Source organism: Triturus cristatus, chromosome 3_1, assembly GCF_964204655.1.
Source record: "Triturus cristatus chromosome 3_1, aTriCri1.1, whole genome shotgun sequence".
Taxonomy (NCBI): Eukaryota; Metazoa; Chordata; class Amphibia; order Caudata; family Salamandridae; genus Triturus; species Triturus cristatus.
The window spans coordinates 429,748,605-429,761,081 of record NC_140583.1 but is presented as its reverse complement, the minus strand read 5'-3'; the positions used below and the strand labels follow the sequence as shown (position 1 = coordinate 429,761,081).

At 39.6% G+C, this 12,477-nt stretch overlaps 1 protein-coding gene across 5 annotated transcripts in view; it reads left to right on the top strand.

Annotated features, from left to right (window-relative positions):
* Positions 1–8,591, top strand: part of SECISBP2L (SECIS binding protein 2 like) — a 600,623-nt gene extending 592,032 nt beyond the window's left edge. For all 5 annotated transcript variants that reach the window (XM_085644219.1, XM_085644216.1, XM_085644220.1 and 2 more), the window contains one exon: positions 7,599–8,591. In XM_085644219.1, the coding sequence (XP_085500345.1) occupies positions 7,599–8,314 (716 nt within the window). In that variant the 3' untranslated portion in view covers positions 8,315–8,591. The remainder of the gene's footprint in view (positions 1–7,598) is intronic.
* The last annotated feature ends 3,886 nt before the right edge of the window (positions 8,592–12,477 follow it).

The window sequence follows — 12,477 nt, the reverse complement described above, 5'->3', positions numbered from 1 at the left end:
TAAGCAAGAATTGTTCCTTTAATGGCTTGCTCATTTATTACCCCCCCCCGGGCCAAGAGCAGCCTTTACTCAGGCCTTTATTCAACTAAAGGACAGCAGACTAAGCCATCAAGGATTTAAAATCCTTTGGGGTTTTTTTTCCATTTGGAAAACCACTTGGACACAGACTCAGAACATCTTTTGGAATTGATGGCCAGTCTGGAACTAACCCAATTGGTCAACTGCCCTAAGCATAAAGGAGGGCACTTACTTGAAGGGATCTTTGATGGTATCTTTTCAGGTAAACCCCTCCATGTCATAAAATCTTTACCGCTCATCTGGACTGAACATCAAGCGGTCATGCTCGATGTAAAGAGAACTTAAGTGCCTAATTTCAATCGGTCTCAATAACCTAGGTCAACTCACCCTTGGCACAAGCTAGATGCTGATTTGCTTAGCTCAGCACTTGCTTATCCTATGCCTACTCATCTTAATGATCCTGATACTGCTACCATAAACTATCATAGATGGCTAGAATCCACTTTAAACCAACTAGCTCCAGCTAAGGGCCATAGAAGCCACATATTCTCCCCTTGTGAACCTTGGTTTTCTGCTGAACCTAGATTACAGCAACAATGCTCTCATAGACAAGAACGTAAGTGGTCATTGAAAATATGATAGCGTGGAAAAAGAGATCTATAAAACTACTATCCTAGCCTACAAGGAATTGATCAGTCAGGAAATGGTTCGGTATTTTATCAATAAAATTAAGTAATCCGAAAATTCCCCAAAAGAATTGTTTAATACAATAAAAAATTAGCCAAGCGCCAAGAAAATAAAAATAATATGGCCTGTCAAACTTTTTGTAATACTTTAGCTTCATTTTTCCAAACTAAATTTAATGATGTTCATAACATCTTCTCTAAAAATAACAAGGAACTCATAGGTCAGTCAGTTGGAGATCTAACTACCAGGGGCCTTTAAACTACTAACATATCACTAGGCCCTTGCGATGCATTCAATTTGGATCAAAACTCTCTGACTCGGTCTTCCTTTTCCCCACTAACCGTTGCCCAGATTCAAAACCAATTCAATAAAATGCAATCTTGTTCTTCTCTGGATCCCTGTCCCCCCAACGTTTTGCATCTGATTCCTATAACGGTTTTAATATATTTGACGGAAATTTTCAACTTGATGTTTAGTACTGGATGTTTTCCAAAAGCCTGGAAAATAGCCGCAATCCTGCCACTTCTCAAAATATCGGATCTAGACACCTCAGATCCTAATGATAGGTCAATCTCATGCCTCCCTTTTCCATCAAAGTTGGTAGAGAAAGCCATCAATCAGGAACTGGCTGTCTTTACAAACAACAATTATTAATCATTTGTAAAGCGCAACCGCTACCTCCAACGGAGGTGTCCCGGCGCTAGCATCCAAAGAGGGGGGGGGGGGGGAGGGCGGTAGAGAGATCGAGGCGCTAGAAGGAAGACGAGAGGTCAAACAGCCAAGTTTTGAGGGCCTTTCTAAATGGCAGTTCCGCTTTGATCTGACGCAAGGGGTTAGGCATCATATTCCACAGCGTAGCCGTTTTTACTGCAAAGGCTCTCCCTCCTATCCTTGCTTTCCTATAGCGTGGAACGGCTAGGAGGTTCAGGTTGCTGGATCGTAGAGTTCTGGCATTCTGATATTTTTGGAGCCTCTGTCTCAGATAGCGGGGGCCAACCTCTCTGAGCGCTTTGTGGGCTAGGACCAAAGCCTTAAACATCACTCTTTTTTTTACTGGCAGCCAGTGTAGGCTTTGCAGATGGGGAGTAATGTGATACCTTAGTGGCACATTTCTAATCACTCTAGCAGCAGCATTTTGAATTCTTTGTTGTCTCTTCAAAAGATAGTCCGGGAGACCAATGAAAAGGCTGTTGGCGTAATCTAACTGGGAGGTGATACGCGCATGAACCACCATCTTTCTGCATTCCATAGGAAGGAGATGAAGACACCTGCGTAGTGCCTTCAATTTCCAAAAACATTGCGAGGATATATAGGCTATTTGAGCCTTGCCTGTTAGTTGGGTATCCATTCTAAAACCCAGGTTCCTTGCTGAATTAACCGGAATTGGTGGGGGGTTAAGTTCTGATGGCCACCAGAGCTCGGATTGAGGAGGGATCGGCTGATTAAAAAACAATATCTCGGTCTTGTCAGTATTTAATTTCAGGCAGTTATCGGTCATCCAAGAGGAAATATCACGGAGACCCTGCCTGAACTTAGTGAAAGCATTCTCATTTTGCTCTTTGAAGGGAGAAGATAAGTTGGGTATCGTCAGCGTATGAAACAACACGTACACCCAAGCCTTCAACAATGGATGCCAGGGGGGCCAGATATACGTTAAACAGGGATGGACTCAGGGCGGATCCCTGAGGGACCCCCTGCAATAGTGTCCTAGAGCTCGACACGTGCGGGTGAAGGAAAACTTGTTGGGATCTATCTCCCAAAAACGACTTGAACCAGCGTAAGACGGTCCCTGTAACACCTAGTGAGTGGAGCCTATTGAGCAGAATCTTATGGGAGACCGTGTCGAAGGCTGTCGACAGATCAAGCAGTACCAGCATGGCACAGCTTCCATTATCCATTGTCTCCCGAATTGATTCTGTCACCTCCAGCAGTGCCGTCTCAGTGCTATAGCCCGCCCTAAAACCTGATTGTGAGTCATGTAGGCAGCTATTGGATTCGAGAAAGTCTGACAGCTGCCTTTGGACCTCCTTTTCCAGAATCTTTGCGGGAGCGGGGAGTAGGGAGATGGGCCTAAAATTCTTCAATTCCGTGGGATCCGAGTCTTCTTTTTTTAGAATAGGACGGACAAAGGCTTTCTTCCATTCTGTAGGGAAAATTCCTGTGTCGAGTGAGGTGTTCCAGACATTGTTCAATGTGTTGTTCACTGCAGGGGCTAGGAGTTTGAGAATTCTAGCCGGGCAGGGATCAGAGGGGCAGCCAGACTTGACTTTTATAAGATCCCTCAGGGAAGCGTCCTTTTCATACCGATGGAAATCTGACCATTTACCTGAATGACCAGTCAGGGGCCTCTCCTGCTCATCCGTAATCGGGAAGGCAGAGTAAATGGCCGCAATTTTGTCATGAAAAAAAGAGGCTAATTCCTCACACAGCGGAGGGGTTGTCGGAATGATACTTTTAAGGGGTTGAGGTTTCAGAAAACTCTCTACTATCTTAAATATCTCCCTAGGGGAGTTCTCTGCCTCCATAATTTGTTTGGCAAAAAAATCTTTCATGGTTTTACGCTTGAGGGTATGGAATTTTCTCAGTGCTTCCTTATAAGTCTCCTTAGCTGAGATTTCATATTTTTTTCTCCAAATGCGTTCCAGTTTTTTACAATGACTTTTTGCCATTTGGAGTTCGGTATTAAAGCACGGCGCTGAAGGCTTGCTCCTAGCTACTTTACAGGATCTGATCGGAGCAATCTTGTCTAGGGCAGAGGTCAGCCATGTATTGAAAAGGGAGGAGTCTCTGTTGGGGTTACCGGAAGGAATAGGAGTGGTATTAGCTAATTCATTTCTCATAGCGTCAAGAGTAACTTTCCTCCAGTTTCTTCTTTTTTCTACAGTGGGTCCATAGTATTTAGCAGGGCATAATAATCCCAGCTTAAATGTGACTAGCATGTGGTCTGACCAGGTTACTGGTAGCGGTTTTTCCACACTGATGGCCCTGTCATTAGAGAAAATGAGATCTAGTGTGTGTCCCGCTGAGTGGGTGGGGGAATGAACTAATTGCACAAGATTTAAACTTTTTAGTGCATCATCTACTAAGGAGGTTTGAGGGCACATAGCAAGGTCCATGTGCACGTTAAAGTCTCCTAGTACAGTGTAGCTGGAGTAGCGTAGTGATAGATTGGCGATGCAATCAAAAAGTGGCGACCAGTAAGAAGTCGGAGTACTAGGGGGTCTATAGATCAGAAGTCCTGCCATTGACTGGTTTTTGTTGAGCTTAATTTGAAAAGACAGGGCCTCAATAGGACCCAGCTCAGTTATTTTTTTATGAGATTTCCCAGTCTTCTTTCAGAATTATTGCCAGACCTCCTCCAAGTCTGTTGTCGGCTCTGTTGGCAATAACCATTCTGTAGCCTATGGGAACAGTCAGGCAGATGTCTGGATTCGATCCTTCTCGCAGCCAAGTTTCAGTCAGAAATAGCAAATCCAGATTTGAGGTTTTTAGGAGCAGCCACAGATCAGCAGCATGCTTAGGCAGCGATCTGCAGTTTATTAGGGCTGCTTTGATGGATTGTTTCTCCTGACAATTGTCCAGTCTGTTAGCCTTTGGTGTTGTGGAGATATCAGGGAACTTTATAGGTATCGGTCTAGGCAAAAGGAACGTACAAGATTTGCACTGTGACTCGCAGGGATTTCTACCCTTTATCAGCATTCTGTCTAGTGAAAAACAGGTCGGAATTACACAATTCGGTTTTGACAAATCAAGCAGTTGTTTCCTAGACCAAATTTTTCTCCCCCCGGGAGGATGACAAGCAGAGTGTCCGGCCCCGGGCGCGGGACGAGCGCGGACAGGCGCAGACGGGCTTGCCTTTGCACGCGTCCGCTGCGCGCTCGCGCCATTCTGCCGTTAAATACCTGTTAGTGTGCTGCGATTGGCCTAGGCCCCACACACCCCCTCAGCTCACCGTGTCAGTGCGCATGCGCCAAGCGCAGGCACTAAATCATCACAGCTGCGCTGTCAACAGGGATCGTATCGGGACGCCAAGAATAAAAACACAGTAAACACTTAAAAGTAGGCAGTAAAATTCAAAGTAAAACAGTTGTTATATTAAAGAATGCTGTGCAAAATAAGCTAAACGACCAATCAGTCGCGTCTCTCCCGGCTGAGCCTCAGGAGGATGCAGTCTCTTGCTGGATCTTTCTCAGTATGGCTTCAGAGCGGAGCATAGTAGAGAACTAGCCTTGCAGCACCGTGGGACATTAGACAGACGATTGATTTGAGTGGAAATGCTGCCTTGATTTTGGTAATCTCTCAGCAGCATTTGACATGGTCAGCCATGACCTGAATATCAATCGCCTTAATTGTTTAAGAATTAAAGGTGAGGCCCTTGCTTTGCGAAAATCTTTTTTGTCTGGCCACGTTACCATGTATCCTTGGACAGATTCACCTCTGATCCATTTTGTCTGCATTGTCGTTCTACCTTGACCACACAAAAGAAAAAGAATTTTGGGTGGACAACCAACCTTCCGTGGAAAAACAGAACATCTCCCGATGGATCGTGCTCTGCATCAAAACAAAATCTGCTATGCATGGGTCAAGAAGCAACCCCCAGAGGGCTTGCATTCTCAGCAGTGGCGTAGCGGGGGAGGCAGTCTGCCCCGCGCGGCAGGCGTTTTGGGTGCTGCGGCCTTCCCCTGGCCCACTTGCTCTTACCTGTGGCTGTTGCGGGGGCGGCGGCTGTAGGATTTGCCAGTCCCCCCCTGCTCTTTCATGCAGGCCACAGGTGGCCAAAGGTCTAGCTATCCCACTGTGCGTGCTAATTCCACCAGAGTGAAAGTTGCAACCATGCTGTTAGCTTGCGTAGTTCAGGTCCTGAATATCTTCCAGGCAGCAGCGTGGTCCTCATTGCACATGTTCTCCAAACATTACTATCTGGACAGGCAGGTCTGTAGAGATGGACATTTTGCCCGTTCGGTCCTGCATGACTTCCTAATGTGAAAATGGTCCACAGACCCACCACCGGGGAGCTATTGCTTGGGTATCTATTTCTAAGGTAAGGAATCTGCAGCTGGAAGTCTGTCTTACCAACAAGTTTCTTACCTTTACCAACGCCTATTTTTAGACGCAGATTCCATACCGACACCCATCCTACCCGCTCTGTGAACGGATTTTTAGAGATAGGGTACTTCCCTTTCAGGGCCCTGGTTTTCCACACCAGTGGTCAGTGTACTTCATGGCTCCACGCTTCTGGTGTGGAAAGTCACGAAAAGTTATTGACATCAGCGTGCCTTGGTGGCGTCTATATAGGCACCACAAACGTCACTTAAGCCGCGGAAGACGCCAATGGTTCCACGTGGAGCTGAACAACACCACTTACCTGTGCGTCCTGGTACTGACCACTGGGGAATATTCTAAGATAAAGAATCTGCTGCTAGATTGAGTCTCTACCAGATATGGCGTTCCCGAAGGCAAGTAACTTGTTAATTTGTATTAGAGCAGCCTGCACCTCCTAATTTTAAACCCTTTAAATGCATCTCTTTGCAGCTTGCCATCTGTTATGTTCATTGTGATATACAGTGTAATGATTTCTTTTCGGTTCAAATTATTTTTAATAGTAAACTGACTGTTGCTAGATCCAGAGGGAACGGGAAAATACATACTAAATCTATGAAGGTAGATAACGGAGTGTTGGAAGAGTTTAATTTCATTGTACTCAAAACTCTGTGTAAAGTTTTCTGCTACAAATTTCTCCATATTTAGCTAGGTAGTCCTGCCACTCATCTTTGCTCAACTGATGTACAGACTTTGACTGTTTGTAAAGGGAATGGGATTCCTGTTCATTATTAATATATCTTGGATATGTAGATGTCTGTGGGTGTTATCTAAACACCAAATTATGCATTTTATTCAGTTGTGGCGATATTTTATTATCTAGAGAATGTTCCTTTTTCACAATGCTTTTGTCAAATAACTTAAGCTGTTTAAACTGTACTACCAGCTCCTACTTTCAAGAGGTCAAATGTTACTCCAAAAAGTGCAAATCACTTGAAACACTAAAAACAGGAACGTGAACTTAGCAGTTAACTTCTGTTTACTTGCATAAATCCCTCTATACTCCAATGAGGATTTCCTTCTCTACCTTTTGGAAGGTAGGCTTGCATAATTCATTTGAATGGGATTGTTCTCTTAGACCCTTATTATAAGTTTCCTGGAAAATGTGTTAGAATTACTCCACTTGCTGAGTTGCTGTTACTTTGGGTACTGGTTAACACCAGGAGCTGGGAAAATCCATCCCATTATGAGGTAGACACAGAGGGTCTACTAAAAAGTAAGGTAATTCTTGTGGGAATCTGGTGACCACTGGTTATTCCTTCTTTTTCCTCAGATTTTAACAAGGAGATTTAGGCTGTTTTCAGCAGCTGTAATTTCTTTGTGAAAATCAGACACTTACATTTTATAACAAGACTTGTTAACTGCTCTTATCTGCACCCACAGAATTAAGAGGCCACTCGTAATGGGTCTGTGTCTACTCTGTCCAGATAAATGTAAATATTCATACTTGTGATACTCATGAGTTATCTAAATGACTAATCAAGTGATCTAATAAGAGAGTACTTCCAGGAGAGATGTATGCTTTGTTATTGTTTAGATTGTTCTGAGATACACCCGACATGGAGCATTCAGTTTAAATGTTCTCCTTTCTGTTTATTTGTGCCTTATCTGCTCTTTTTTTATTACCTGTTTGAATTCCTGTTCTCTGTGCTTGAGGATAGTAATATTGTCATACGCTGTTCAATTGAAATTTGTTCCCACAAATTCTAACCAAATGATTGTCTCCATATATGTTTATCCAGTACTAAATAGTTTTCTCTTTTAGACCTAAAATATATTTTTAACATTTACAGACACTAATTGGAGGAGCATGGTAGAAACATCTGATGGACTAGAGTTACTTGAAAATGAGAGGGAGCCAGCAGTGATAACCACAAGTCCTGAACAAATATGTAAAATTCAAGAAGACAACTCCACTATCTGTAAGCAACCATTAGCTACGGTCTGCAAACAGCCATTAACTGGCATGGTTAACTCTATTTCTGTGGCAAGTGTTGGGAAATCAACTCCAACTGACAAAGAGGAAGTAAAGCCAGATGACAATCTGGAATGGGCCTCTCAACAAAGCACTGAGACAGGATCACTGGATGGCAGCTGCCGGGATATTTTAAACTCATCTATGACTAGTACCACTAGCACTCTAGTACCAGGAATGCTTGAAGAGGAGGAAGAGGATGAAGATGATGATGATGATGATGATGACACTTACACTGACAAACCCATCTCTGTAGGGTTGCATCTTAACAGTAGAATAGAATCCTGGGTCTCTGAAACCCAAAGAACTATGGAAACCCTACAACTAGGTAAAACCCTCAATGTAGAGGAGGATAACATTGAACACAGTGAAGTAGAAGAAGAAGAAAACTCTGAGCAAGCGGATCTGCTAGCTAACCATGAAGAACTAAGTGATAAACTCAATGGTAATATCCTACAGAAGCCCAGCGAAGCTACGTTTTCACATAAGGAGAATAAAGAGTCTATTCCAAAGCAAACCTCAGGGGTTTTCTAATGCGCAGTTAACTCTTCTAAAGGTTGCAGCCATTACCCAACATGTTTCATCTCAACATTTTGCACTTTTGTTAAAAATTTAATATGGGTGTTATATTCATAAAATAATTATTTTTATAGCTTTGTACTTGTTTCACTAAAAGCAAATTATTTTCACTATACACTAGCTTATAAACATAGTTAGGAATCTGATTTTAACTTGGTTTTCTTTCTGAAATTGCTTTATACTCCAGATTGCACATTAATGTTTATTGGCATAAACCGTCAATAGAAATAAAGATTCAACACATATTACCACCTGTTTTCATTGCTACAAATATTGGAGTACTATGTGACTTAAGATAAAATGATAACTTTAATTGATTCAGTGGTGAGGTTTGCAGCCTGGGTTGCATTACCTATTGTCTTCTACATGTGTTACATTCTCCATTAGGACATGTAGTGGAGGAATGCTCAGGTAAAGGTGGTGCCCTATGTAGGTATGCAGCACAAACCCAATAACAATACATTTTTACAAATTTATATGGATACAAGCTGTCACTGCCGGTTCAGAATTCCTCTAGTTTATACTAATAAAAGACATTAATACTCTATTAGTGTTGGATAGCTTCAGGAGTCATGATTACACCATCAATCACTTTTTTCAATATTTAGTGAAGCAATCTATTTCAGAACATATGTCAACAGTAAGAAAAGACAAAGAGTGTATGGTTTGTGTTATTTCACAGATCATAAATATAAGCCTATAAGGTACGCTATATGGCTGTCTATTCTGATAGAGCATTTAGTTTAGCGTAAGCATTTGGTTAAGGTTGACTAATAATGATCATATAGTAGTGAAACTGAATTATGAATTACTGAATTCAGAAGCTATTTTTAGAATTGTTTATTTAGTTGCTTATTAAAAAAATTAATCCTTTTTGAGTAATAATAATTTGCCTGAGTCAATGCACTTCTACCAATAGTTGATCTAAGACCCTTTGAGAGAACAAGCAAGACTATAATATTAACCCTTTTGTACAAAATGTTTTATGCAAAAGTAAAGCTAGCTCCATAATAGGTCTGACTGTATTTTATGTTCAAAACTGTTGATGTACTGAAGATGGAATAATTTGTTCATCTTCAGTCGTAATGTTGTAGTTCTACAAGAAAAATGTTTTATCTTAATTGCTCTGGGGAGATATATTTGTGTGTATGTATATATAAATGTTTGTATGTATATGTATATATATATATATGTATATATATGTATATATTTTTACACAAGAGGGCAAGGCATCACACTCGTTACAGTATTTTTCATCTGTTGAGCACATAATGTAGTTGCCAGCAGAGTTAAATATAAATGGTCTCTTGTACCTAGTAATGTACTTGAGATTTAATACAGCATTATACATATTGAAAATTTGTAACTTTGAGAAATTAACAAAAAAAAAAAGGACAATTTGGCTTCTAGTACTGAGCCACCAATACCTAGAGCACAAGAACTCTATGGGCCTTCTTAGTGGTACTCAAGTATCACATACAAACCAAATATCAAGGTATTATTGTTAGAATAGTAGTAATCTTTAAATGTTGTTGCTCAAGGCAGAAAGAGTAGGAGCTGTAGAGGAATGAATAAACAGTAAATACAGGCCTGAATGTTCAGTTTATTTTATGTGCGATTGAACGGTGCACTTTAGTATTGGGCTTAGGCTTTATGAAGGCTTTGAGGCTCCGGGCCTGATTTAGAGATTGGTGGATGGATTAATCTGTCATAATCATGACCGACATCCTGTCTACCTTTTTACAAGTGAACCATATCCTGTGGAGCTTGTAATAAGCTATATGGGGGTATTCATCACGTTTGTGATGGAGTTACCATTTGCAAAATTCTAAATCTGGCTCTCAGACTGTAAATAACATTCTGCAATGATTTGAATTGTACTTGATAATGAAGTGAGAGTGGCATGGGTAATAGTTAAATGTCATGTATTTTGAAAATGGAAAGTAGGTTGTGAATGTGGGAAGATTATATGTTTGGTTGTTGTTTATTAATTCCTTCTCTGTAATAAGATGGCCTACGTATCGCAAACAATTAATAAGGCGTATGGAGTAACTGTAAATCTAGCCTGATATTTATTGTACTGGCTTTGTAATTATTAAATACTGTGAATTTAAAAAGAATTGGCACTTCTGTAAACATTTGCCATTTTTAAATTACACCAGTTTGTACTGTAACTGAATATATTGTAATTAGTTAATCTGAGATGGTTTGTTAAGAAATGCGTTTATTCTCTTGTGAGTTCAATTTGTTTTATCTTTCTAACACACTAGTGTTCGAAAGACTACATTCCTAAAGGGGAGCTAATGTACAGTTCATCTTCTTTACAACCGCTTTCTGGACACCAGTTGTAGATATCAAAAGGAATGCACAATGTAAGGAATGATGCCTCATAATTCTAAATCATGAGCAGTTTTCAGCGGATCTTACCTGTTTTAGTAGTGTTTGCTTCAGCAAATGATGAAGCTTTTGAACTGAAGACCTATAATATACAGATTGTGTTTTGTTAGAAAATAGGTTTACTATGTTATTGCGTATTTTAATTGTCCCATTATTACAGTGGTGGTTCAAATTGCATTTGATACTGAAGCAATAGCCTTACTGAATTTATGATTTTTATGTGAATTTCTATTACAAGAATAGTTAAATTACTTGGTCATTTACTTGCAGTGAGGGCTTTACATGTTCATCACTCACTGAAGCAGCACATATTTTCTTCAGGTTTCAACATTTACTGTGCTTTTTGTAGACTTGTCACAATTGTTGTTTTGAGTCATTGAAACTAATTTGGAATTATAGCCTTCTAGTAGTGACTAAAATGTCCAAACAAGTTGTGGTCAAAGTAACAATGGGTTTATGCATTTGTGCTTTCAGATAAAACCTGACCTGCATGTTATTGATAAAAGCAGAGAAACAACCATTAATCTAAAATATGTGAGTTTATGGTCAAAGATTGTTTACAGTCAGGTATGCTCCATGTAATGTGGAGATTTTAGAGGTGCATGCATCCTGTGGGTTATCGCAGATACATTATTGCATTATTTTAACACATTTAAAAGTACTCACATGGTTTATTTAGTATTGCAATTACATTTCAATGCCATGGGCTTGACTAAGTTAGAAGTGTTCTTGTTTTCCTGAGTGCTTGATGTGATAATTATACCTTAAGAAAAACGTTAAATACAACTTGCTTTAATCCTGTTTGTTAACATCAGTTGATCGAGATTGTTTTTTTCTTCTTACAAACCGTGACTACATTGTTGTGAAATAATGTTGATAGCATAACTTGCAAATTAATCACTTTAAGTTGGAGGAAGATCTGCTTTGAGGTTATTTACAAAATGCCTTCCTGATTCCCAAAGAAATAATAAAATATATATATATATATATGTAATGTTTTATGTTATAAAACTGTAAGGTTTTTCATGTTTAAACAATGCACTTGTATAATTTTCCATAAACCGGTCAGAAAGTAGATGCACAAATCGGAGTTGCTGTCATAAACAGTATCAGAGTGAGTCCAATTATTTTGAAGAATCTTGCAACAGATTACTGATGAAATGTATGCAAAAAGGTATTATGATTTTCTTAAAAGCTGCTGTTTGTTGATAGTGTCATTTAAAGTGTTTACCATGATGTTGTGCCAACTATTCCTAGTATTTTGATAAACCTGAGTAGCTGTTTTTTTAACCAGTAAAAATCATCTGTTTTATCTAAGATTTGAAAATAGATGAAAAACAAATCTAAAATCATAAGAAACCTATTACTTTCACTATGAAACACACTTATACAGAAACTGTTATCTAAATCTTCTAAATATATTATTTTTTCTTTATTTGGCACAGCTCAGCTTCTTTATGTTCAAAGATAGTTTGTAAAATATTGTTTCATTTAAAATATTTATATATGATTTCTAATGTGCAAATTGTAATCTATAATTTAATGTCTTACATTTTATTAACATATCTAGTTGATGTTTAAATAAGAACAGAATACTTCAGTTTATAAACTTATAATATGAAGGGATTATTTCGCTATATGAAGGATTGTTATATTTCTACCATACCTTTTTGAGTGATAACTGCTTTTTTTGCACTATGTAAATACTATTGAGGATTTTC